General features: G+C 51.6%; 2 protein-coding genes across 6 annotated transcripts in view; both read left to right on the top strand.

Moving 5' to 3' along the window:
• Positions 1-10,183, top strand: part of BOD1L1 (biorientation of chromosomes in cell division 1 like 1) — a 59,695-nt gene extending 49,512 nt beyond the window's left edge. For 3 of the 4 annotated variants that reach the window (XM_051966542.1, XM_051966540.1, XM_051966538.1), the window contains 4 exons: positions 16-100; positions 540-705; positions 4,505-4,642; positions 8,884-10,183. In XM_051966542.1, the coding sequence (XP_051822502.1) occupies positions 16-100; positions 540-705; positions 4,505-4,642; positions 8,884-9,007 (513 nt within the window). In that variant the 3' untranslated portion in view covers positions 9,008-10,183. The remainder of the gene's footprint in view (positions 1-15; positions 101-539; positions 706-4,504; positions 4,643-8,883) is intronic. The other variant, XM_051966539.1, reaches the window with a different exon arrangement.
• A 10,953-nt stretch (positions 10,184-21,136) lies between these two features.
• NKX3-2 (NK3 homeobox 2) lies at positions 21,137-25,176 on the top strand. Of its 2 annotated transcripts, none has more exons than XM_051965183.1 (2): positions 21,137-21,610; positions 23,517-25,176. In XM_051965183.1, exons 1-2 carry the CDS (start codon positions 21,151-21,153, stop codon positions 24,008-24,010), a joined length of 954 nt encoding a protein of 317 aa, XP_051821143.1. In that variant the 5' UTR covers positions 21,137-21,150; the 3' UTR covers positions 24,011-25,176. The 2 variants fall into 2 exon arrangements, with proteins under 2 accessions (XP_051821143.1, XP_051821144.1); XM_051965184.1 differs by having other exon boundaries at positions 23,514-25,176.
• Positions 25,177-25,987: the final 811 nt, after the last annotated feature.

The following is a 25,987-nucleotide window of genomic DNA, read 5'->3' as shown; positions in this document are numbered from 1 at the left end:
TTTGATTGCTCTTAGGACAACGGAGGAGAAAAACCAGTAACAGTTGTACGTCGCAGAGGAAGAAAGCCCAAGCGTTCTTTCCCAGGATTAGAAGGAACAGGTATGATTCAAAAGAATTGGTTTTAACTAGTTGAAAATTACTTTTTGATGTTCTTGAGTACAGATTATTTCATCATTTTAAAACCAGCTTTTATTTGTATTTTTCTTCATTGAGGGAAAAGATCCAGTGGTTCACAGCTTGTATTAATATTACATAAATAGTGCAAATTGCTATAATCCCATGTCAGAATTGGTATATACCAGATGCTTTTCTGAGTACAACTGAATTTTCGATGAATTCTGGCTGTGAACTGCAGAAGTAAACTATCTCAAATGTGTTTGAGAGATTGTTAAACAAGTGCAAATTACAAATCTAAAACAAAAAGGAAGTGGAAAACCACTTCTTTTGCTTCCAAGTCCCTTTCTGAGTTGTCCTCTTAAACTTAGTGCCTGCATCTTTTGGAATATTGTATAGAATAATAGTTGAAATTCTGTCCAAGCAGAAACAGCCGAACCAGAAAAAAAACGGCCTAAATCAATGTCTGAAGCAGCTGAGGACAAAAAAGACCCAGAGTCTGAGGAGGAAGAAGTAGAGGAGGAAGAGGAGGAAGATGAAAAGTATTCAAGAGCCACGACGAGATCAGCCACGAGACTAGAAGCTCAGAGGTAAGCATCTGTTACAAAGCAGATCACAGAGTCTGGTGTGAAGGGGACCTTCGAGGCTGGTGACCCCCATCGTCCCCTCTGGAGGGTGTCCTCCTAGCCTTCACGTGAGGCGTCCACCTTTGAACAGCTAAGGAAATACTTGACATTATGTTTTACAGGACTTTATCTAGTTATATATTGCTTCTTAGAGCCTTTGAAAATTGGTCTTTTATTGGCTCTTTTTTCCACTCTGTACAGAGGTTGGTCTAATCCTCTGTTCTCTCTGAGCCCCCCACACCATGTCCCCACCTTCCCCTTTATTCCCCCCTTTCAGGCCCTGCTCTCCCTTTCAAACCTGGGAGCCTTGCTTCCCTGCCCCCCGCAACACAAAGCAGCTCTTGGTCATTTCCCGTCCATTCTGTATTGGCTCATTTGTCCACAGTTGTGGATTTGCCTGGTGCTCCCACCGTTCTTGGGTTCAGGTGTGGTGACCCCTCTCAGTCTTCCCTGGCATCTGTGTAGCATTCCTTTTCACCTGGGCAGGATCTCTGTCTTATCACCCAGGCTGCCCTGACTTGCCATCATCTCACATGCAGAACATTGTTGTGTTCTTGGATTCACTCCCATCTTGTGAACAGCCCCTCTCCCCACAGCACTTTATCTCTTGGAGCTCCTTCCACCACCATGCACACGGCCCTTTGCCTGGACCGCTGACGTGACCATTTGGACTTTTCTAATGAAAAAGGGTCTCCACGGCTCTCCATCCAGCCCATATCTGAATAAAGTCCTGTCCGTGGCAAGGACCCTGAGTGAGGAGGAGCCTTCTTCCTAACGTAGCTCATTCCTCTTGGGTGCCTTTCCTTACTAGAAAGGTTTCTCTTACATCAAGCTAAAATCTTCCTCTTTTCCCTTGTCTTTGTCATGTCGTCTGGGTCCACATAGAACAAGTCTACTCCCCCCCTCCTTTTGATTCCCTTCACATATGTTCAGTCTCTTCCTTCACTTCTTGTCTTCCTCAGGTGAGACAGGAAAGGGCTATCCCTTAGATGTTCTTCTCTGAAGGCTCCATAGTCTCCCCAGTTACCTTCTCTTCAGCCTCCTGAGTGCCCAGAACTAAACGGAGCACTACGGAAGGCCTGGCCAGGGCAAATAAAAAGAGTGATTTCTCTTTATTGCAAAAAGTATGCTATTCTATATCCTTCTTAGCAAACAAAACAGAAACAAAATTAAAATTGAGCATCTTTGCCTTCTCTTGTTTTTTATTATCCTATCTATTCCAAGGAGAAGTCCCATCTTTTCTTCAATTAATCAGTCTGTTAACATTTCTCTGCTGATTGCATGCCAGGAACTGTTAGATACTGGAATTCAAAGACCAAAATGAAACTGTTCCTGCCCTCAAACTTACTTTGATATCACTTTTAAAAATCCATTTTAAATTGCTTTGCCATTTCCATATCATTTTGAGCTTTACATCTCCTGAGGAAACTTATCATAAGATCTTTTACTCATTCACTGTTGTGTACTCTGGCTTCCATTTTCCAAACGTAGGTGGTTTTGTTTTTAAGCCTAGGTTGGACAGTGAGTTTCTTGTATCCATATCCATCTCCTAAGAAAACTCCCCTTTTTTCCCTGGTTTTTCTTTGTGTCTTTAGAAACTCAATTCTTCAGAGTTCCCTTTCTCTTGAACTGACTTTTGGGGTGAATTTTAATCCCTAAGATCATATTCACAACCTTCCTCTTAAGTGCTCTGAAATCGGGTGAATTCTGACTGCCTGGCTTCCTTGCCTCTTGTACCACAAATTCTAAAGTGAAATGTTCACTACCCACCAAGGGTCCTGATCTCCATCCAGCATCCAGTTCTTTCATGTCTGGGTAAATCAGGTCCAGAATAGAAGCTCCCCTCGCCGGGTCCTCTGTCATTTGAAGGGTACAATTAGTATTACACCAAGTCATGAAAATTGTAGTAGTTCTAGTTTGGGCAGAGAGAGGGCTCCAGCAGATGTCCAGATAATTGCAGTTCCCCATTGCTATTACATCGTGGCTCCATTCCAGCTTGTAATCTATTTCTTTGCCTTATTATTTCCTTTGCTCTTTTTCTTCAGTTGGTCTTGGTCTGTAATCTTACTGACAACATCACTTCGATTTCTGCTTCCCCTGCCTCGATTTGTTGGCTCTTTGACTCCTTAGGCCACTCACAGCTCCGTCCTGTTCTCTTGTTCCTTTTCAATAAGTCACCCCCTTCCATGGCCACCTTCAGATCACCTACGAGTCACTGCCAGTCATATTTATGAGTTCCGATAAATGTCGTTGCATTAGGAGCGAGTTCTAGTTCATCGCCCATTTTACTCCAGTGTGTTTTTTTAAGTGATAGCTCTCTATGAGGTTTTTAAACTTTGTTGTCTCAGTACCAGTCCCAGAACTTGCACATAGGAAGCAGGCAGTAAATGGGGAGTCAGAATTAAATCCCTCTTGCTCCAACATAAATTCATCCCACATTTTCTCTTCCCATAATGCCGCCACCACTTCACTGATCACTGCCGTTCCCTTACTTAGAATTGAGAGATGGAGGTCCAGCCTCTGAAGTGAAGGCTTGGACAGCTGCCGGGGTTCCTTCCCTTTCTACGACTTGGAACCTGTGAAGGGTGCTTTAAGTTTTAGCCATCTCTTTCCATTTGGGTACTGTTTATTTCTCATCCAGAAATCAGTCATTGCTTTCCATGTTTCCCCATTGCGTTATGGAATCCAGAACAGAATCTGCTCTATTCTAGTTGGTCTCAGTTTGGCAAATTGTCTTGTTAAGGACATATTCTGTTGAAGTCAATGTGCCAAGAACAGAAGGGAGTAGAAGTGGTAAAATCCAGTCCCTGCCTTTGAAAGCCAACAGTCTGAGGGCCAGCTAGATGGCGCAGTGGATAGAACACCAGCCCCGAAGTCAAGAGGACCTGATTCAAATCAGGCCTCAGACACTTAACACTTCCTACTTGTGTGACCTGGGCAAGTCACTTAACCCCAATTGCCTCAGCAAAAAAAGGAAATCAACAGTCTCTGAGAAAATACGGTGTGTGTGAGTCATTGTAATGCAGTACTAGGGGACAGATACTCATAAGATGTGGTCAGGCAAGGGAAGGATTGCTTCTAGCTGAGTGGTTTGGGGAAGGTGATGGGAAGCCAAGGTAGCTGAGTTTTGAACGTGGGTGACTGATGGAAACAGGAAGTCAAGGGGAAAAACAAGTTTTGGTTTAAAAAGAAAATTGCACGTGTTGAATTTGAGGTCCCTGTCGGTCAATGGTAAATTGTCTAGAAGGCAGGTCTAGAACTCGGAAGAGAGCTGTAGATCTGAGAATCATCTTTATCGAGCTAATAATTGAACCCTTAGAAGAAGATGAGATTAACAAAAAAGAGAAATCATTAACCCTCTTAAAACATCTCCTGAATGTGAATCCAGGGTTGTCGTTATTGCCTGAAAGCAGCAAGATCTCCAGTTCTTGGCTTCTTCATTGGTGGTTCTTTGAAAACAGCCCAGCCTGCCTTACTGGGAGCCCTGGTTACAAGGCCGTTTTTTCCCCACATATTACACATATCATACGGTTTTATTGCCTGACAGAGTCTTAGAGCCTTTTTTTCCACAGTCATGTTAGGGATTGAAAGTATCCAAAGTTCCCGAGCCTCTCTTGGGCTTCCAGAGCTTTGCTGTTTTTATCTCTGGTGCTCTTGGTTCATCAGTCAACCTTTCTTAAAAGCACCCACAAGTGGCTCCAAATGTCAGATCGAATTCATCCCACACACCCACAGCACAGTTGTTGTTTTTAATCTGTTTCAGAAAGCAGCCGAGCAAGCCAGCTACCCGGGCCACTTCCAAACTCGGCAGCCCGGAAACGTTTTCTCCTAGACATCGCCAAAAAGTAGCAAAGGAGAAGGCCACCAGGGAAAAAGTTAGCAAGTCTCCCCCATTGGGAAGGTAAGTCCTTGCTTGCATTTAACTCACTTTAAGTCCCTAAGAAAGTTTCTTCTCCTACACTGTCTCCTTTATTTAAGTTACTGTCCTAAAAAGTACTTTCGTCAGCTGCTTTTTTGGCATGGCGGTAGAAAAGGGAAAGGGATTTGAGGAGACCCTGTTTGTTGCCCACCCCCCAAAGAAGGGCTCAGCTGGCCGGCTCTCGAACAGCTTCCTCAGTGTTACTGGAGAGCCTCAGCGACACGGGTGGCAACACAGGCTCCCGAGGAGGCGGGGGGAGAGGGGGAGGGGGACAGGGACGTGCTCGTGACCGATGCCCCCGGCTGTGGGAGAGGCATCCAGGAGATTGGGGACCCATCCCAGAGCACACTGGGAGAGGCTACGGAGGATGAAATGTGGTCACGGAGCGCAGAGGCCATTAGGGGACACGCTGGTGCCTCCAACTTTGGAGCGTAGGATAGAAGGAGAGACTGTGGGAGAGAAGAAAAAAGAGAGACAGCAGAGGAGAGGGAGACACAGGGAGAAAGAGACAAGGGAGATACAGAGGAAGAAAGAGAGACAGAAAGGGGGGAGGTGGAGATATGTATATATATATATAGAGAGAGAGAGAGAGAAATAGAGAAAAAGACAGAGAGGGAGGGAGGGACAGAAGAGACAGGGGGGAGACAGGAAGGAAGAGAGAAAAGGTGGGAGGAGACAGAGGGGGAGGTAGCACTTGGTGCTCAGGAAGGCAAACAGCTGGGCACAAGGACGTGTCAATCAGCCTCCCCCTCGCACAGCACCCTGCGGCCTTGCTGACTTCCACTCACAGCAGCGCGCTCCTCCCCAGCTCCTTAGAGCTCGCCATCCCTTTCCTCCCAAGTTACCAGAAGTCGGACACATCTCTCTCGTCTCCTTTTTCATAAAGGAATGGACCTGGTCAAGCACTTGTCCCAGGTGTTGTCCCTTGGTGTTCCCGGCCGTGCGAGGAGCTGGATCCGGGGGCTTACTGGTCAGCCCTTGGGCTCAGACAGCGGTGATTGACCGCAGCCCCCCAAGCTAGTGAATGTTAGCAGTCTGAGGTTACTCCGGGTCTCACGCCTGCCTCCTCCAGCCATACCCCCTTGGCTGGTGACGCAGACAACGGCTCCCTCCCAGGCCTTCTCTCAGATCGGCGTCATGTTGAGCCCATTCTGGTGGCCGAGTCTTCCTCTGCCGCTGTCCTGCTTCCGCTGCCTGTTGGACCTTTCCAGCTCAGACTTGCCATGTCCCCAAAGACTCTTTGCTCAGAATCCCTTCTCTCTCCAAGCCTCCCCCATCTGGAGGGCGCAGCCAGCCCTCCAAGGTGGAAAGCTTGGTTTTGCCGAATTCTTCGGGTCCCCCTCCAGTGCTGTCTGCTCTGTGCTCCTTAGTTCAGGCTCTCGTTCCCTTCTCCCTCTTCTTCCTCGTGACCCTGACTGCCTCGGGTCTTTCCCCTCTCCAATAAACATCCAGGACCCAACACAGACTCTGCTGCTGGGACCGGAACCTTGGCTACCTGGCTCTCGCCTCCTCTGGCCCTCGTGCCCATCCTCCTCTGCATCCCCCCAGCCTTTGTGCCATCCCGTCTCCTGTGTCCGTGTGTTTACTCAGGCGTCACCACCACCTTGTCAGAACCCAAAGGTCTCTTTCCACACGAAACTTCCAGATCCTCCAACTCTTAATCTTTTCCTCCCTCCAAAAAACCCTCCCAGGTTACTATGCAAACATCTACACAGACTAGAACATTGAGGGCAGAAGTGATTGATGTCTGTGTTTTTATCCCCGTTGCCTGCCCCGAGTCCTTGTTGTCTGATTAACAAAAGCTCTCCAGGAATGAGTCGAGCTGCTTCCTGAAATATTGAGCAAGTCCCTGTCCTTGTCCCTGTCCCTGGAGCTCAGTGGAGCCTCCAAGCCTAGGTTCCACATAGTCTTTTAAGGAGACAGGGCAGCCCAGAGGACCTTTCACTTAGCTCCCAGTCTGTGATTCCCTCTTAACACCTGGCCGTTTCCACTTCTGCTCACATCAGTTTTTTGGGGTGGTTTTTTTTTTTTTTTTTACTTTATTTTTTAAAGTAATCTTTTTTTGTCACCACCTGGGAGGGGGGCGGTGTGTTGAGGAGGGGAGTGCACATAAAAGAACTCTTCTGATAACTGCGTGATAAGTGGAACAGATTCCCCCATGGACCACGCTTTTAAAAGTCTCTTAGTTAGACTCTGATGCCGCCGCTCCATCGAAGTAGGTGAGATGTGTGACTGTGAAAGCTGCCGCCTCCTCGGTGCCCTCCCGGTCTCTGGTGATGCTTTAGCACGTCCCCGGGCCGCCCCGGCTCAAAATCTGCAGGTAGATCTTCACTGGGTTTTCCCAGTGTCTCGGCCATAGCCCACCTGGAACTTCTTCCCTTATTGAGAACTTACTGCAGATCATAGCAAGTGAAAGGGCACCTGGTAAGCCCAGTTGTGCACCTCCCCTAGCCCAGAGGTCCCAGTGGGTGGGGGGCTTGGTCTCCAAGGTAGCTCCGAGATTCCGGGCTTCCTCACTACTACCCATCTTTACATTTATTTTTCAGTTTAATTCAGTCCCTGCTGAACTTGCTCAGCCCCTTCATTCAGGGCACTGTGACAGGGACTAGGGGACACAGATGGGAGCCAGACTCACTTGGAAGAATCAAACGCGTGCAAAGATTAATAATACGAGATAGATGTGACAGGGCGCCAGGGAGGACGAAGTCCTGGGAGGGTCAGGAAAAGCTTGGCCGGATTCTTAGAGAATCCATGGGGCCCCTGCAGACAGGTGCTGTGTGAGCATCCTGTGCAAACCCCCAGGTGTAGACGTAGGTTTTATGAAGGCAGGTGGCAAAGCGGTGCTGGGGGAGGAAAGGGGGGCATCAGTGCCACGCTCCCAGTGATTCTAAAGGCTTTGTGGTGGAGCAATGACGGGTTGAGAAGCTCCCTTGAAGATTCTCTGTACCAGCTCCTTCATTCTCAAACCTAACGATACCAGGAGGATGAAAGGCAGGGCAAGAACTAAGGAGTAAGGAAGCCTGGGCAAGGGGAGGGGAGCAGGAGCACAGGAGGAGGCGGGGGATTCCAGGACAGGTCACACAGCTGCAGAAAACAGAAATTGGAGACGGGGAAGGTCGCATTTGCTGCTGGACACGACACTGCTGGAATGGGGTGGGAAATCTGGTTGGGACATGATGCTATGGAGCGAAAGAAAGGGCAGCAGGAGCTTTATTAACAGGTCGTAGTGTGGCCGGCCTTCAGAACCCGCTTCTGGAAAGCCAAGAAGATAGCTGTTAGTGAATCAGTGACTCATTAATGGATCGCCTCTTGAGTCCCTCAGCCATTCTCTGAGCTTCCCCAGGACCCCGGCATCTCAGTGAATGTCAAAGAAGCTGCAGCTCTCAAGTTTGTGTCCTGTGGTGATAGCATTCGGTAACCCATGCTAGGAATACAGAGCCAAGCAGTCTTTACCCTCAGGCAGAGATCCTGGTTTGGAAAGTGATCCATTGGTTCGGCGAGCCGCCTTTAGTCGCCATCTTGTTTCTCTGGGAGCACAGCAGGCACTGGGTGAAGAGAAGAAGTCGGGGGAGGCTGGGACGATGGCAGCCAAGACCTGAGGCTTCAGAGTCGCCGTGGCCAGGCCAGAGGGCAGAGCTGAGCCGCCGTGATGGTGTCCGGCTCTGCCGAGATGCTCTGCCTTTTACAGAGCAGAGCTCCTCCTGGTGCTGATTTTTCTCATTTTTGTTTTGTCAGCCAAGGGTCAACAGCAATCAGCCTGTAGTCTGTAGAGCAAAACTCAGGAGGGACTTGGAGTGAATGGAAGCTCCTTGATGAGAGAAACTGTTTGGTTTATATTTTGTGTTAACACAAAGTCTAAAATACAGTAGGTGCTCAATAAGTGCTTCACTTAATTCAATATTAAATGAAGGTTGGTTCTATTGTGTTTGACCCTATTGGGAGATTGGGGAGATGGGTAAAAGAGCCATGAACCACCGAGAATCCAGTCGATTGATTCAGGAGAAGGCAGGCCCAGAGAGCTAGTGACAGGCCCTGCCCACGTTGGGTCCCGAGGTCTCCAAAGATCTCCCACTGTTTGAATTTCCCCAAAGTTTTCTTACTTCACTGTCATCAGGCGAGTGACTTTCCCTTTCTGGGCACCAGGAGGATGAGGGTGGCGTTCCCCTTGATCTCCAGACTCAGTCCTTTGTAGCTCTGACTGCCTGGTTCCTTCTATAATACAGATCGAAAGCCCCGCTCTCCCCTCCTGCCAAGCGCAAGAGAGAACCCAGTCCACCAGTGGTCCGGACAAGAGGGCAGCAGAAAGTGGAAGAAGCACCGGGGAAAAAAGCGAAGCGGTCGTACTGAGCATTCTCTGCCGTGGTTTGAAAAAGGGGTAAGAGGCACCTCTCGGGGCATCCACTTTTTGAGAAGGAAGAGGACGCGCATGTGCTGTACTTTACCAGATGCAAGCTTTCTCTTGTTATGTTTTGAACAGCTTTACAAACTTGTTTATAGGAGATATGTACATTTATTTCAGCTAAAGAAAAATAGGTTTACTTTGTATCTGAATTTAAAACAAAGTAGTTGTATATTTTAACATTCGAAGTTGGGATTTCCCAATGTGACAGACATCGCTAATGCAAAAGCTTCCAACCCACCGGCACCTGAATGCCTCCTGATAATCTTTGTACAGTATATAAACATGTAAAAATAGGTTGTATTTTACTCTATGTATGATGCTACTCAATGATGAACACTTTATTTATTTTACAGAGAAGACTTATCTGTGAACTTTACTATATTCTGTTTATTTTTATTTTATTCTCTTTTTTTCCCTTCTTTTTTCTTTTTTTTTTTTTTTTTTTTTTAATAAAAACAGGTTTTAAATGCTATGCAGTCATCAGTAGGAATTGTTTCAGGCCTCTGCCCTGAACTTATCTGAATATAGTGTGGCAGGAGGTAAAGAATTATTTCGCATGTATTCAAGTAAGTAGATTAGTTAAAGAAAGGCCTCAGTTGTTTTTCTGTTCACAGTTGTGACTATGTTAAAGAAACTGTAACTTGTTTTTAAATTACATTCACATACGTGGCTTTATTACCATCTTAAATGAAGTAAAAATAGTTCTAGTTTAGGAAAATTCATGCCATCTTCAGCAGAAAGTTTTCCAGTTGAGCTTCAATCCAACTACTCTGTGTTATTTCCAAGCTTACTTTATTCTTTCAGTATTTGTCCTTTTCAATGAAGATCTATCGAAGATGAAAAAACCATTTCTTCTTCTATCCCTAGAGCTTTGGCATTTTATGTTCTGTTTTATACACAGGTATTTCAGAATAAAACCTGGTCTTAAGGCCAGAGCCTTTTTTTAACATGTTTAACTCCCATGAGAACAAACTGTCCAAGCTAAGTTTTTCATAAGATTAAACTTTTCTTAAGATCAAATTTGTCTCTTGCAATGATGTAATAAGTTGCCAAATAATCTGAGATTATTTTACAATGTTGTGTTCATATTCTTATGTTTTATAATTAAAGTTTACATTCTGTGTGGGGTTTTTTTTTTTTTTGGACTCTTATGTAAGGTGGATATTTCTGTCATTTTACATGGTTTCTTACTGAAATTTTATATATAAATTATAAAATGTTTCCCAAACCTTGAGTTGTAAGATATTTTTCTGTTTTTAAATTCCTCAGATGACTCCCTGTGAGTTGTCATACAGTGACAGTACAGCCCTAACCTAACAAACATAAACTGATGTTTTTTCCCTATGACGAAATTTGGACCAAAGCTCCATAGAATTTGTAGGGCTAGAAGGGATTTCGAGCATTACTTAGTCCGACCCCTTGATTCTTCCTCTGAAAAGAAATGTGACGGAAACACATATATAAGAACCTTACTATAAAGGTGAATTGTTTTAATAATGCTTTACTTTCAACCTAATTCCTCACCTGTCTGGACATGTCACAGAATTCTGATTTAGATGTTAAAATACGTACTGTTTTTATGATTTCTCCACAGAAATCTGGAAGAAATTTTTTAGTTATCAGCCACCTTTTTTTAGTTCATCAAATACTTGACTATAACCTCCCTCCCCCCCATTTTGCCTTGAAAATAAGCTGTTGGATAGGCAGCTCCTTCATCCGCTTCTGTGTTCACAGACAGAAAGATAGTCAAGCACAAATAAATAGAACGTAAAACATTCAGAGAAATGAACTCTCAAACCAGGCTGTAGAAGAGCCAATAAGAATCCGAATCCGAACTCGGTGAGGGCCTTGTCCCAGGCCGCAGAGCTGCTTAGTTACTGCTCCTGATCTCCTGGCTGCAAATGCAGTGTTCGTCTGAGTCGCCCCGGGAGAGAAGAGAGCCCTTCGCTGTCCAAGAGGAGCCCCCTCCCAATGCCAGCCATGTGCCCCTGCGGTAGGACAGTGCAAACTCCCCCAGTGTTTGTTGGTGGAAAACAGAAAAGGCACCAGAATGGCCCCAGGTCTGCTCAGCTCCACTCTCGTATCTCTAGGTAACTTGGCTATTTCTTGACCTTGGTTTTATATTGAAAATCCTTTTTTTCTACCTATAAATGTTTACACTAGTTGATTTACTTAAAAATTATAGTGAATTAAGCCAAAAATACAAAAGAGAAAGATTTTCATTATTTACAAGCATTATGTAATCTGGCAAATATGACTGAAAAAAAGGTTTGGTTTGGTTTTTAATATTTCAAAGGACAATCTGAGATTTCAGTAGGTAAATGTTGGATGTTTTTCTGAGAGAAAAAAAAAAGGTTACATCATCCCGGGTAAGGCGCTTCACTGGTTTGCCTCCATGCGCAGGCTGCTACGCGGATCCAGGGAGGGAACGCCCTGCCGTGCTGGACTAGTCCTAGACTCCAAGTCTTGCCTCCTTAAGTCTCCCTTAAGTCCAGCAGCGGATGCTGCCTACCCCTCACACCACACCTGCAGGGGTCTCTCTAAGTACCTCTGGGGCCGGATTTTACATTGTTGATCACCCTCTCCCACATTCTCCTTTTGGGGTCCTCATGACCGCTTTACTTGGTTCTCCCACCTGTCTGACCATTCTTCAGTCTTGTCCTGGATTATCTGGGTCAGGCCCTAAAAGGCGTCTCCCCAGACCATCCTGGGCCCTTTTCTTTCTGGATGTCTCAGAGGGTGACTGCAGTTCTCTCTGGGAGATGACTCTTCTAACCGCATTTCTGCCGGGTGTGAAATAGTTGTAGAGGTATCAAACTCGGTATTTTCAAAACAACTTCTCTTGCATCTTGTCTCCTGTCTCAAATATCAAGCCGTCTGCCAAATTTCATCACTTCTTTCTCTAGGACGTCTTCCCCATCGGCCACAGGCCACATCCTAGTTCAGGTCCTCCTGACCTCTTGTCCTCACTGTCCTAGCTTGTCCTTCCCATCCTCCACTCATCTGCCAAAATGTTTTTTCCTAAAGCAGAGGTCGTCATCTCGCCCTCCTCCCGCAGTAAGTCCCGTGGCTCCTTTTTACACCAGGACCAGACAGTCTTTTATTTGGCATCTCGTGCTCTCTCTAATCCGACTTGTTACTTTTCCAGGCCTCTTATATTTTACTTCTCTTCATGCCCTTCGATCCAGTGACCTCCTTCCCCCTCCCACAATTCGCATGTCCTTCCTTGGCTGATCTGAAGGGTAAGAGAGCTCTCCCTCCTCCCCTTGGACACAGCCTTGAGGACAGCTCCCAGCCTTTTTGCAGGAAGTCTTTTCCTCACACTAATACATCATTGGTGGGATTGTGACCTGATCCGACCATTCTGGAGAGCAATTTGGAACTATGCCCAAAGGGCCATCAAACTGCATCCCCTTTGACCCTGCAGTGTTTCTATTGGGTTTATATGCCAAAGAGATCTTCAAGAAGGGAGAGAGACCTGTATATGCCAAAATGTTTGTGACAATTCTTTGTGTAGTGGCAAGGAACTAGAAACTGAGTGGCTGCCCATCAGCTGGGGAATGGCTGAATAAGTGATGGGATGTGAATGTTGTGGAATATTACTGTTCTGTAAGAAATGACCAGGAGGATAATTTTAGAAAGGCCTGAGGAGACTCACAGGAACTGATGCTGAGTGAAATGAGCAGGACCAGGAGATCATTGTACACGGCAACAAGAAGATTATACAATGATCAGTTGTGATAGACATGGCTTAACTCAATAGCGAGGTGATTCGGAATAGTTCCAATAATCTTGTGATAGAGAAAGCCATTTATACCCAGAGAAAGGACTGTGGGACTGAGTGTGGATCACAAGATAGGATTTTCACTTTTGTTGTAGTTTGCTTGCTTTTTCTTCTTTCTCATTTTTTTTTTTCCCTTTCGATCTTTCTTGTGCAGCATGGTAAATGTGGAAATACGTATAAAAGAATTGCACATGTTTAACATATTGGATTACTTGCTGTCTAGGGGAGAGAGTGGAGGAAGGGAGGGAGAAAAATTTGGAACACAAGGTTTTACAGGGTGAATGTTGAAAACTATCTTTGCGCGTATTTTAAAAATAAAAAACTATTATTTAAGAAATACTTGCTTTATCAGACAGAAGTCTGATACTTCACAAAACAAAGAAGTCTTTCCCTCTCCCTCACCCACAGCTTTTTGTGCCATCCCCTCTAAGCAGACTTGCCGCTTTTCCCATGGGCATGTTGGTTCTCTGAGGGGGTGACTGCTTCCCCCAACCCCATCCCCAGCATTCAGCACAGAGCCTGGTAGGTAACTAATAAATCCTTGTTGATTGATTGGAGTTCATCTTTACTTTAGTGCAGCACAACCTCTGCCTTTTCTTCAATGCTTTCTGCTGATTTCCCAGCCAGAAGAGCTGCTTCATTAGATAATGTCAGTAAAGTGCTTAGTACGCAGCCGAGGCTTCATAGTTATCCTCTCCCCTGGCCCCTCACTCAATTCTGCCCTATATGTCCTATTATTTGAAAGACTAAAATATGGGGGAGCTCTTTTCTCTTCCGCTCTGACCTTTTCATCAGGAAAGTTTGAAAGTGCCCTGTTTCATTGAATATCTATCTTTTTCCCTGAAAGATTACACTCAGTTTTGCTGGGTAATTTATTCTTGGTTGTAATCCAAGGCCCTTTGCCTTCTGAAATACCACATTCCAGGCCTTCTGTTCCTTTAATGTAAAAACTGCTAACTCCTTGGTAATCCTGACTGTAGCTCCTCAGTATTTGAATTGGGTTTTTTTGTTTGTTTGTGACCGCTTGCAGTAATTTTTTTCTTGACCTTATAATTCTGGAATTTCACTATAATATTTCTTGGGTGTTTGCATTGTGGGATCTCTTTCAGGAGGTGATGATGGATTTTTTCAGTGACTATTTTGCCCTCTGATTCTAGGATATCAAGGGCTATCAAGGGCAGTTTTCTTTGATGGTTTCTTGAAAGATGCTGTCCAGGATCTTTTTTTGATATAAGTCTTAAATTATCTCTCCTGGATTTATTTGCTAGATTGGTTGTTTTTCCAGTGAGGTATTTTACACTTTCTGCTATTTTTTTTTCCCATTCTTTTTATTTATTTATTTTGTTGATTCTTGATGTCTCAAAGACATTGAGCTTCCATTTGTCCAGTTTTAATTTTTAAGGAATGATTTTCTTTAGTTAAGCTTTTATACTTCCTTTTTCCATTTGGCCAGTTCTACTTTTTAAAGTTGATGTTTTCTTTGGGGGATTTTTTTTTTTTTTTTTTTTTTTTGCATTTAGCCAATTGCATTTTTCAAAGAAATTTTTTTCAGTGAATTTTCATCCTTCCTTTTCCAAGCTAGTGACTCTTGCAAACCTCTCGTTTCTTTTCCTAATTTTTCTTCTATCTCTCTTATCTGACTTCTAACAACTATTTTGAGATCTTCCAAGAAGGCACTTTGGGCTTGAGACCAATTCATATCCCCCTTTAAGGTTTTACATGTAAGCATTTTGTCATCTTCTGATTTGGTGTTTTGATCTCCCCTGTCACCATAATAACTTTTTGTGGTCAAGGTTCTTTTTAGTTCCTTGCTCATTTTCTTCCCTTCCTCCTCCTCCCATTTCATAACTTTTAAAGTTGATTCTACTGTAGCACAGGAGGCAAGTTCCCAAGCTTCATGTGCTCCGGGCCATGGGTGAGGTCACTGACTTTGAGCGTTGGGGCTTCTGATGCTTGGTGACATGCTCACAGCACTGGGGAAGCCTGACTGATGTATTGTCTCCAGGCCTCCCAGGAGTTTTTGTTTGTGTTGTGCTGCTATCCTGTTGAGCCATTACTAAGGGGTCTCCATTGCCGATCGGTGCTGTGGCTAAGGCCGCCTGGCTGCCTTTCCTGGAAAACACGTGTGCTGCATTGCACTCTCATTTCACCCAAGTGAATCAGATCTTTCCTAAAGTCCTTCCAAGCCGTCTTAAGCTGAAAAATAGTTTCGTTCCATCTCTGTAATTTCTGCCACTCCAGAATCTGTTCAGAGGTTTGATTTAAAATTATTTTCAAGGGAAACTGAGGAAAAGTCAGACAGCTTTCTGACTTCTCTCTACCATCTTGGCTAGGTCTCCTGCAGATTGAAATATCTTATCCAAAACAGCAAGTAGGGTAGTTTGGAGAGTGAAATGGAGAGTGTATTAAGAATAGTCATATGAAATAAATTGGGGAACTATATGGGAAATGGATTTAAATGTCAAATCAAGTTGTTTCCCCCCTGGCTGCCGGGCCCTAGCACACTTAAGGTAACATTGTTCCTAGCCTCTAGTCACAGTTGGCTTAATGTAAATCACACTTGTTAGGAATAAAAGTAGCTAATTTTTTTTGCTAATGCCAACAGTATTTTATCCTAGAGTCAGTATGTTAGAGGTAAGGGGGGAGGAGGGGAAGAGGAGCAGAGAAGGGAAGGAGCATTACTGGATTAGGAATTGGAACTAGTGAGATTTTTTGAGCAAGGAAAAATGGTTGGATCCCTATTAGAGAACATCAGTTTGCCAAGAGCAAGGAAGAGGGATTGGAAAGAGCCCAACCCAGAGGCAGAGAGATCAGTGGAGGAGTTCCTCCAGTAGTCCAGATGAGAGCTGTTGGAGCATATTACAATCAAATAAGGGAAAAGAAGATCCACTAAAATCATTCTTATAAGTAGAGCAGGTTTGGGCCATGAGTAATCAGGTGCCATGAGAAATCTCAGGAGGAAGAGGACATTTTCAGCCTGGAAGACTGGAGAGACTTCTAGGAGGAAATCCTTACAACACTTGAGTTCATTATGAAAAAAAGAAAATTAAGGAGGTTTGTTCCCAACACCAATTTGGGCCAAAATGAGAAAGGAACTGAAAACTAGAGCCAACAGGAGCAGGGTGAGAGAGATGTGAAGCCCTTTCAGACCAGACTGGCAGCCTTTCCAGGAGGTTTTGAGTGAGAGAAGGACAGAACCAGTGTTACTTGGGGGAAGTTACTTCTCAGCAGTATGAAGGACGAATTTGAGGATGAAGAGTCTGCGGAAGGAACTTGTCCACCAGCTACTCTACAAAGGCATCCAAGGCCTGCCGGGACGGACAATCGGCCTAGGCAAGACGATCAGTTGTGGGAGCGGCACATTTTCCAACGTGCCTAACAGAAACTTTTTTCCAGTTTCCTTGTCTGCAAATGGGATCTCAATCCCTCTGGGTCCCTGCTCCTTCCGACGTTCTAGGAGCGTTCTAAGAACGGACAGAGGAAAAGACTCCGCAGTGAGAAGGGATGCTCTCTAGGTGGCGCGCGTCACCTTCCCTAATGCCCGGCTCCCAGCCTAGATTAATAATAGCTTTTAAGGAACCTTAGCCCTCACTTCTTTCCACGCCACTCCTGAAAGTGAACGGAAGGCCCAAAGCGAACTCTCTCTGCGCCTGTGAGATTTGCAAAACTTGAAATAGTTATTTGTTGCTAGGACGGTTTAGAGAGAAAGAAATGAAAGAAAAGGAAGGAAGGAGCAAAAAAGGGAGGGAGGGAGGAGAAAATAAAAAGAGAAAAAGAAATGAAAAGGAAAAAAAAGGAAGGAAAAAAGGGAGGGAGGGGAAAATAGAAGAGGAAGGAAAGAAAAAGAAAGAGAGCGAGAGAAAAACGAAGGAAGAATCATGATGCCGAGAGTTTATTTAAAATGTTCCCGGAGTCAGGCAGTGTCTGGCGTGGGGAGCGAACACTCGGGGACGAGGTGTGGTGATTAACTAGGGGACTGTGGGTCCCGCAGTGTCCGGGTGCCCTCCCAGGGTGCGCCTCGATGGATTTCCCTTCTGCGTTTCCCTAGAGCTGGGGAGCAGCGCCCCTCGCCCCCGTGGGTCCTGGCTGCGAGTTTTCCCTCGCCGCTCTTCTGGTTCGGTTCTCCGAGTTTCTCTCCCTCCGCCTCGGGCTTTCCCTCTCGAGTCTCATGTGTCTCCAGTTCTCCGTAGCTGTCTCTGGTTTCTGTGCCCGAGTGTTGGTCCCTCTGCCTCCCCGTACCCGTGTCTGGAGGTCTCTCTGCTACCGCGTGCACCCCCTCTGTCCGACGCCCCCGCCGTTTTCGGACGTGGGCACCCTGGCTGCCGCGGATCTGGGGTGTCCACGAGCACGGCGGCCCGACCCCCAGCCTGGGGCTCCCGGCTCTCGCGAGTTGGGACCCGTGGTACGACGTGACCGCTCCCTGGGGCGGCCGGCCACACTGGCGCCTCGGGGGCCGGGGCCCAGCGGACCGAGCGCCCAGCATTTTGCTTTCTCCCGGATTTCCTGCGCCTGCCGGCCCCTCCCGGCGTCCTTCCCCGAGGCCTAGGCGATTCCCTTCGCAACTGCAGGCGAGATTTCACCCAGGCTCCCCCAGGAGGGGAAAGGGGGTTTCGCCCAGTGGGCCCCGCGACTGGGAAGGATCTGGCGGCCGACAGGGGAGAAGGTGCCCGCTGGCTGTCCGGTAGCTGCGGGAGGCAGATGTCACGGGGAGGCCCCGGGAGCTGCGCATCTAGCGGTGGCCCTGCGGGCACTTGTGCCCGGGGCCAATGATTCAGCTTCTAGGTCGCAGGACCAACAAACCCGAGAAGCTCAGCGCCCGCCGCGGGAGGAGGCTGGGCAGAGGGAAGGGAGGCGGGGAAGGAGGACGAGGGAGAGAAGAAAGGCAGAACGGGGGTTGGGGCGGGGGGCTGCAGGGAAAAAGACAAGAATGAATGAGCACAGGACACAGGAAAGAGCCAGGGTGAGAGGAGATGCCCAAGAAAAGTGGGGAAGCAGGAGCGTGAAGGAGCTACAAGATGGAGAGAGGGGGCAAGAGAAGCGGCGAGAGAAAGGGGGAAAAGAGAGGGATGGCGAAGAGGGGACAGCGAAGAGGAGGAAAGAGGCGGCGGCGCTGCCCACCGCCTGCTACCCACCGCCTACCGAGGCGGCTTTTTCAAGCTGCAGAAAAGCCAAAGCGCAGAGCAGACCACCCAGGCGGCCGGAGGCCGCGGCGGCTCGGGCTGCAGCGCCAGGGCCGGGAGCGGCCGGCCGGGCAGGCAAGCGTAGGCTCGTACCAGCGGCCAGCTCCGCAGCCTTCTCCCCTCCTTCAGAGCGTCCTCAAGGCTGGACCCCTTTGTGCTCAGTGCCCACTGGCATGCCCCCGCCTGCCCCCTCAAGCTCGGCGCTCCCCAGAGGCGGCACGTGCGCCCCCAGCGCGCCGCGGGTTCGGGCCGGGGCCTGGCCCCACTTCCCCTGGGCAGCTCTGAGAAAGCGGGGGGAAAGAATCCCAACCGTTGGGAAGTAACTGCAGGTATCCCCGCTAGCTGGGCCTGGGGGTTCGCGAAGCAGGCTTGCGGGCACCCGGGTGAAGCAGGAGTCCAGGAATGTAAAACGGTCTCTCCCCCTCCCTCCGCCCCGCCAAGGCCGGCCTTTTATTCTCTAGCTCGCTCCTGCCAGAGCCTTCCTGCGTGAGCGGGCCCTGCACACACGCCTCCGTCCCGGCTGTCCCCGGCTCACCCGGCGTCCGCAAATAAGCCCGTTCCCCCACACCCCCTTCCCCGAGAATCTTTTTTTACCCACGCCGAGGAACCCCGCACCACGCACTCACGGGCGCCTCGGGAACCACTCCACTCGCCCCCAGCCCACCATGCTGACGCTGCCGCAGAGCGAGAAACTCACAGCAAAAACTACGCTCGAGGGCGGCCCAGTGGAGCTCCAAACCGCTTCTTAACGCGGAAACCACGCGCTCAGAGCCAAGACAGCCTCAGTCGTGTTCCTTAAGGGTCCTGTCAGTCACAGAGAGGGGGCAACCACACTAACACAGCCTCGAATCCCCCAGAAAGCCCCTTCCACTGCTGGGGAGTCCTCGGCTAGTGCGGTTGCTCGGGTCAGCGGCTTGCTGTGGCTCCCTGAACGACCTCACGTCCAGAACCCAAGGCTGCTCTCAGTTCCCATCTCCGGGGCGGTTTCGGCGCTCCCGGGATGCTCCATTCCTGTCAAAGCCTCGTCCCTTAAAGCAGGCTCCTCGGCACCGGCCACGGCTGCCGACCTGCCCAAAGTCACCTGTCGATGGCAGTCTTGGAGCCTAAAAATGGCTTCTCAGCCACCATCCCCTGGTGCTTTGGGCCAGTTGAGTGGCCGCAGCAGAGGGCCGGCGTCGAAGAACCAGGGGGAGGACCAGATCCTCCCTCCCCTCCTTCTACCTTCAGCCCCAAATAATTTCCCTCTCCCGGGCACCGGCAAAATTGCGTCAGTTTGCCCTCCGTGGAAGCTGAAGAAATGATTTCTCCCTTGAAGTTTTTCTAAAAACAGCCCCAATCAAGGCGAGGGAAACGTGTTAGAAACAGAAACGAGGCCCCCAGACGGCCTTTTCCAGGGCGGGACATGTGAATAACAGTGGAATTTCCCTCGAGTACCGCCCCCGACAACCCCTTTCTCTTTCTAACAAAAGTGGGGGGAAGGAAATGGGCCGTCAGTGGCGGACCTCAGTAATCCCAGCGCTCTGAAGGATGAGCGTTGTCCCACTTTGAACTTAGCGTGATGTCACGTTAGTTTTACGGAGCACGACAGTGGTGCTTGACCAGAATTGTGTGACATTCGTGGCCCATGTGTAAACGCAATAGTTTGCAAGAGAACTGGTTTCTTCGGTGCATCTAAAGTCTGCTTTTAAAAAAACAATTTTCAGTGGATCCACTACACAGAATAACAGCCAACTGGTGCCCGTTTCTAACAATTTTTTTTTAAAAAAGTAAGCCTAAAGATGTTCAACTTGTATTGAATTTTACTTCTAAGGAAAACTGGGAAGCTTCGCTTCCAGAACCAGATTCAGCAAACTCAAAGTGAAACGCAGCCTTCGGGGCCCGCGAGGTCTCCGACTCTTGGGGGGCCGCCCGGAAGGCGCGTCGGCGTTTTGCGGGGTGCCGAGAAAGAATCCTTTGGCTGGGGAGCGCTTTGCTTATGGCACTGCTTTCCCGGACATCTGGAGGGACGAGGGGACGGAACACGCCTAGAACTGAGTCACAGGAAGCAGGGGAGAGGGGGCGTGTCCTATCTGTTGATTTATCGAATCTTTTCGAAAAGAGCTACCAGTTGTCGCCGCGGGAATCCGCGTTTGCCTTAACCTCAGAGCGCCTTCTGGCTGCGCCCCCGGGGGTTGCGTGCGCTGAAATCTGTTACTGGAGAGAGAGACATGGCTGGGGAAGCGGCCTTTGGGATGCCCTGCGTTTCGGAGGACGCCCGTCTGCGGGAGCAGCAGCTAGAGCGCAAGGGGTTAAGCCCCAACCCGAGTCTTCCCCTCGGCGACTCGCACCGTCCTGTCGGTTAAAATCAACAGTGCCCAGCCGGAGCCGGCCAATCGGCTGCCGGCCTGAGTCCGGCCCCGCCCAATGGGAAGGCGTGGGCCGCAGCTGTCACTCATAGGTGAGCAATGACACCAGTGCTGGGAGAAAAAGGAGAAGGAAAGAGAAAAGAAACAGATAGAAGCGGGAGGGGGGCGGGGAAAGCGTCCTGCGGGGCCCGAATCCAGCTGCCCACCCCAGCCGGCTCCCGTAGCCACAGCTGGAGCAGGAGCCCCGCCGGAGGGCCCCGGAGAGCCGGGGCAGAAGAGAGGGAGAGGAGCCAGGCAGGGGAAGGGTCCCAGGCGGCCGCGGCTGCCCGGCTCCCGAGAGGACGGCACGCCGGAGCTCACCCGGCCAGAACGCCTCCTCTCCCCGCCCCCGCCCCCGCGCGCCGCCCCCTCCCTCCCGAGCCCCTCCACTCCGGAGCCGAGCGGAGCGAGCGGGGGCCGCGGCGGCCGCGCCATGAGATCCTCCAGCTGAGCCCGGAGGAGCCTCTGGCACTGGAGCGGAGGGCGGGGTGGGGGCCGGAGGCCGGGGCGGGCCTGGGAGGCTGGAGACCGGGGAGGGCCGAGGAGAGGGGGGGTGGGGGTGGGGCGGAGGTTTCGGTGACAGGGAGGGAGCCGCGCGGAGCAGTGGGCTGGGGGCCCTCCAGGCGCATCGGTGCTCTCTTCCCGGCGGCTCGCGGGCTCGCTCGCTCCTGCTCTCCGTGCGGGCCGGATCGCCGTGGCTGCTGCTGCCCGGGCCTGGCCCGCTGGCCCTCGGGGGGCCGATGGCTGTCCGCGGCGCTAGCACCTTGACGCCTTTCTCCATCCAGGCGATACTTAACAAGAAGGAGGAGCGGGCGGGCCAGCGCGGATCGGTCCGGGGGGCCGCGGCCGCCGCTCCAGCCTGTTGCTGGCGGCTTTTTGGAGACACGGACTCCGGGGCCGTGGGGGGAGCGGGGGAGACGCTGCTGCTGCCCTCCCCCGCGGGGCCCAGAGCCGCGGCGGCCGCGGCGGGGGCCGGGGGCCGGGCGGCGGGGAGCCCCAGGGGCTGGGACTCGGACTCGGCTCTGAGCGACGAGAACGACGGCGAGCGGCGCGGGCCGGCGGAGGCTGCGGGACTGGCGGGGCTGGCCGGCGGCGCGGGCCGCCCCCACGAGACGCCGCCGGGCCCCGAGGCCCAGGCCAAGGAGCTGGAGGACGAGCCCCCCGGCCTCAGTGACAGCGAGATGTCAGCCAGCGTCTCAGGTCGGCTCGAGTTGCTGGGAGAACGGGAGGGGAGCGGAGCTGGGTTTGGGCGACGGGAGCGGAGGGAGGAGGAGAAGGGGCCCCTGCAGCCTGGGACCCGAGTCCGGGAATGCACTATCACGCGTGGGCTCGGTCCCCGCGACTAGCTGGGATACGACCGAGCAGTAAGCGAGCTCCTGCCAGGCAGCCCGGAGCCAGAACCTCGGCCCACTTTCCCTAGGGGAAGGGGACCCCTCGTGAGAAGCCTCCGCGCCTGTTCGGAGGTCCCCACTCCCGGCTGCGAGCACGTGCGCCCCGCTGAACGAGGGACCCCACTTCCCCACTTCCCTTCCCACGCGGGCCCAGCATCCTAGCCTTGCCACGGAGCCCAGGATGCTCGAGAATGTGGCCTCCAAAGCCCCGGTTCCTCTTTAAGGGGAGACCTGAAGGGAACCAGAAGTTTGGGAAAAAGATTAAGGCCAAGAGAGCTCGCCACGAAAGCCTTGCCAGGGCGAGGCAGGAGAGTTGGGGACCAGGGAACTCGGATCCGGGGCCCCCGCGGAGCCAGCGGTTCCAAAGCTTGCTGCCGAGTTGAGCCGAGCTGAGGGCAGAGCGGGGGAGGAGGCCCGGGACCCAGGGCAGCCGGGACCCGCAGGAAAGCCTTTCCAGGAGCCTGCGGGGCCGCATTTCCGCGGCTGCCCTCGGGGCCGAGACTCCTCCGGGAGAGCTCCCGGCCTGGGGCGCCGGCTCTCGGCAGAGCAGAGCCCCAGCGCCCGGGGGCGAGCGCCCCTGCCCCGTTCGCCCGCAGCCTTAGGCCTCGGGGCGCTATGGAGCGCCGGGCAGTTTCGGACTAGCTGCGGAAGGCCGGCTTCACGGGGATTCTGTTTCCCCGAGGGTTGTGAGCCGGGAGACGGGAGCTGGAGTTGGGGAACGAGGGACAACCACCCCTACACACCCTCCTCAACTCCCGAAAAAAAAAAAAAAAAGGGAAAGCGCGTCCAAGGAAATTAGGAAAGGTCCTGGCTCCCTGTCCCAGCCTCCGACTTCCACCCCGGGTGCGGGAGCCGCAAAAGGGGGAGAGGGAAACCACAAGCCAAGCTCGTCTCCCGACTGCCCCTAGCACGCCCTGTCACCCGGGGGGCGGGGGGGAGCTCTGTAGACTTCAAGTCCACTCTCTCACCCCCCTCCCCAACTCCCTTCGCCACTATGATAGCGACCTACCAGGTGCTAATGAGAAACAGGGAGACTTGCCTGGTGCTGGGGGGTGTGAGTGTGTGTGCGCGCGTGTGTGACTGTGTGCTTGTGAGTATGTGTGTGAGCGCGAGCGTGTGCATGAGTGAGTGTGCCTTTGTGTGCTGTCTCGTGTGTGCGTACGCGGCTCTCGTGTACGTATATGGATGTGTGGGTATGGGTATGGATGGTGTATGAATCTGTGCGGGCGTGTGTGCGTTTGTGTTGCGTGTGTGCGTTTGTGTTGCGTGAGCGCGGGAGTGGGGACGAAAGAGACAGACCGCACAGAAGGGAAAGATGGTAGAGATGGGGGAGGGGGCGGAGGGACCGAAATGACAGCCAGAGGCAGGGTGACAGGCGACAGAGAAGGAGAGAGCCACAGAGGTTGCCCGCAAGTGGACAGAGAGCCGCGGCGTCCGTGGACGCCCGGCTCCGGCTTCACGCGAGGGAGGGAGAGCTTCTTGGGCAGCTTCAGCCGCGGGGCTGGGACGGCCCCTGGGTCTGCAGGAAAGCTCCCCAGAGCCTCCAGCTCTCTTCCCCCTGCCCAGCCCCTCCAGCTTTCCCGCCCCCACCCCCAGCCCCTTCAGCTCTCCCCGGGGTGGGCAGGCTGCAGGCAGGGCCTCCGCTCTTCAGGCTGCCGGAGCCTGACTTTGTTTCTCGCTTTGTTCCACCCCACCCCCACCCCCGGCCTCAGCAGATCGCAGCCCCCGGACGGAGGAGGACGCGGGCGGCGGAGGCAAGTGCGAGCCGCTGCTGTGCGCCGGAGGCCCGGGCGAGGAGGAGCCGTCGGCGCCCAAGCCCCGCAAGAAGCGCTCGCGGGCCGCTTTCTCGCACGCCCAGGTCTTCGAGCTGGAGCGCCGCTTCAACCACCAGCGCTACCTGTCGGGCCCCGAGCGGGCCGACCTGGCCGCCTCGCTGAAGCTCACCGAGACCCAGGTGAAGATCTGGTTCCAGAACCGGCGCTACAAGACCAAGCGCCGCCAGATGGCCGCGGACCTGCTGGCTTCGGCTCCGGCCGCCAAGAAGGTGGCGGTCAAAGTGCTGGTGAGGGACGATCAGAGACAGTACCACCCGGGCGAGGTGCTGCGGCCGCCCTCCCTGCTCTCCCTGCAGCCCTCCTACTACTACCCCTACTACTGCCTCCCGGGCTGGGCTCTCTCCACCTGCGCGGCCGCGGCGGGCACCCAGTGAAGGCGGGCGCCCCGTGAAGGACGGGCACCCAGAGAAGGGCGGGCGCCCGGTGAAGGACGGGCACCCTGTGAAGGACGGGCGCCCTGCGAACGACGGCCACGGCTCGAGCCGCTGCCCCGCCGCCTCCCCCGGGCCATCCGAGGGCGAGAGCTCCAGGACACTATTTATTACGATTTCTTGACTTGGGCTACCCCGGCTCTTGGATCTGAGGTGGCTTTTCGTTAAGGACGGGGGAAGGAAGGGGATTTGGGGGGCGGGCGGTTTAAAGGCGCGGGGGCGGCCGGGGAACCGTTACTCGCCACGTTGCCCGACTTCCCAGACATGACACAGCAAGCCGAGAGTTCCGTCCGTTCGGCCAAACGAGTTCATGGTATCCATGCTAGCGAGATATTTGTATATATATATCTATCTATTTTTTTAATTGGATTGAGATGGAGTCAGGGGAAGGGGTTCGATTCGATCCCAGAGGAGTCGTGCCGAGGGCAGCGCGGAGGATGCGTCGGAAGGATCGCTGCCGGCTGGGTCGTTTTCATTTGGGTTTGGTGTCTCAGTGCCTGTCCCCGCCCCCCACCTCCTCCGGCGCCCGAGTCTGTGACCCCGCACGGGCCCCGTTCTGCGCCGAATGTAAGTAAGCCTCGTTTTACGCCCCTTGGGTCGCTGTCCGCGGCCAGCTCCCGGGACCCCACGCGGCCTAGCGAGGCCCGAGCGAACGCAGTCGATCCACCTTGGGGGAGACTTTCCCGGAGACTCTCGCCTTTCTTTCTTTCTTTTTTTAAAGGGAGTTACGACTCGTAGCACTTTCCAGCTGTATTAAAATTATTATTGTTGTTATTATTTTTGTATCCAATGGGAATATTTCTAGTCAGTGTTTTGAAACCGTTGTCTACAGATAGAGATCTGCAGCCTCTCCAGTGCCTTAAGCCCCTTCCCCTTTTCTCTCCTGGTTCCTCCCCTGCCCCCTCTCCCCCCTCCCCTCCCAATCCAGAAGAAAACAAGCTATCTAGCCTGTTGTCCAGCGCTTCCCGAGGCTGTCTTCCAGGTCACCTCTTCGCTTCTCAAAGGCACCATGCACTCAACCAGAATATTAAAAGAATTGGGAATATTTGTAAGCTATATCTGCTTTTATTTTTTAATTTATAAACTTTAGTTGAACACACGGTTCCGGATGCATGTCGTGTATCTTTCTCTGAGTTTCGCTGCCAAAAGCACGTCCCTAGAAAGCGACACACGTGAAGTTAACCTGGGGTGGCCGAGGGCTCTCTTTTGTTTTTTAAGCCAAATACTTCCGGCCCCGCCCCCCTTCCCACCTCGCTGCCCATTAGCTCGGACCAGCTGCCCGGCCCGTTTTCACCATCGCCCGCAGACTTTAAGAGGCGGCCCCGAGAGTTCTTAGTTTCGCTTCCTCGAGAAAAGGAAGAGCTTCAAACTGACAAAGGGATTGGTAGCTTTCGGGGGCTGAGCTTGGCGGTTTTCGGCCGCTCTCCCGTTAGGAGGCCCAGTCGGGGGCTCAGCCCCGCTCTATCCCACGAGGACGCCCGGGGTACCTCAGGATCCCCGCAGGAGACAATTTGGTTAAGGGCGAAGGCTTTCTCTCCAGCCCTCGCAAGCATTCACCAGGCGCCCTCCAGCAGCCCACAACCCGGAGGCCTCCGCCTGCTCTGGCCGGCCTCTTGAAGTCCCCCGGAATTATGAATTGGGCCCTGAAAAGTCCTTCTCCTCGATCTTACTGGTGGCTTTGTTTTGGGCCGAAGGTCCAAACTGTGGCCGCCCCCCCTGCCGGGAAGCCTTTCACTGTAGCCGCTTATTAGCGTGAACAAAGCTGTGTGTACAACTTCGACGCTAAATTTCCCCACCAGCTGTGGGCAGAAAAATCCGCAGGGAGTTGCCTATGTGCGGACAAACACTGCTCCGATATCGCACGATTTCGGGCCTACTCGCTCCTGGGTCTTCCTGACCCAAAGCGGCTCATTTCCTTGG

Source organism: Antechinus flavipes, chromosome 6, assembly GCF_016432865.1.
Source record: "Antechinus flavipes isolate AdamAnt ecotype Samford, QLD, Australia chromosome 6, AdamAnt_v2, whole genome shotgun sequence".
NCBI lineage: Eukaryota > Metazoa > Chordata > Mammalia > Dasyuromorphia > Dasyuridae > Antechinus > Antechinus flavipes.
The sequence above is the reverse complement of the archived record's forward strand: the minus strand, read 5'-3'. Positions and strand labels throughout refer to the sequence as shown.

Excerpts from the sequence above, each read along its gene's own strand:
- NKX3-2 (XM_051965184.1), top strand. The coding sequence starts at position 21,151 with ATGGCTGTCCGCGGCGCTAGCACCTTGACGCCTTTCTCCATCCAGGCG. Across the intron at positions 21,611-23,513 it reads GATGTCAGCCAGCGTCTCAG|CAGATCGCAGCCCCCGGACG; the intron begins GTCGGCTCGAGT and ends CCCCGGCCTCAG.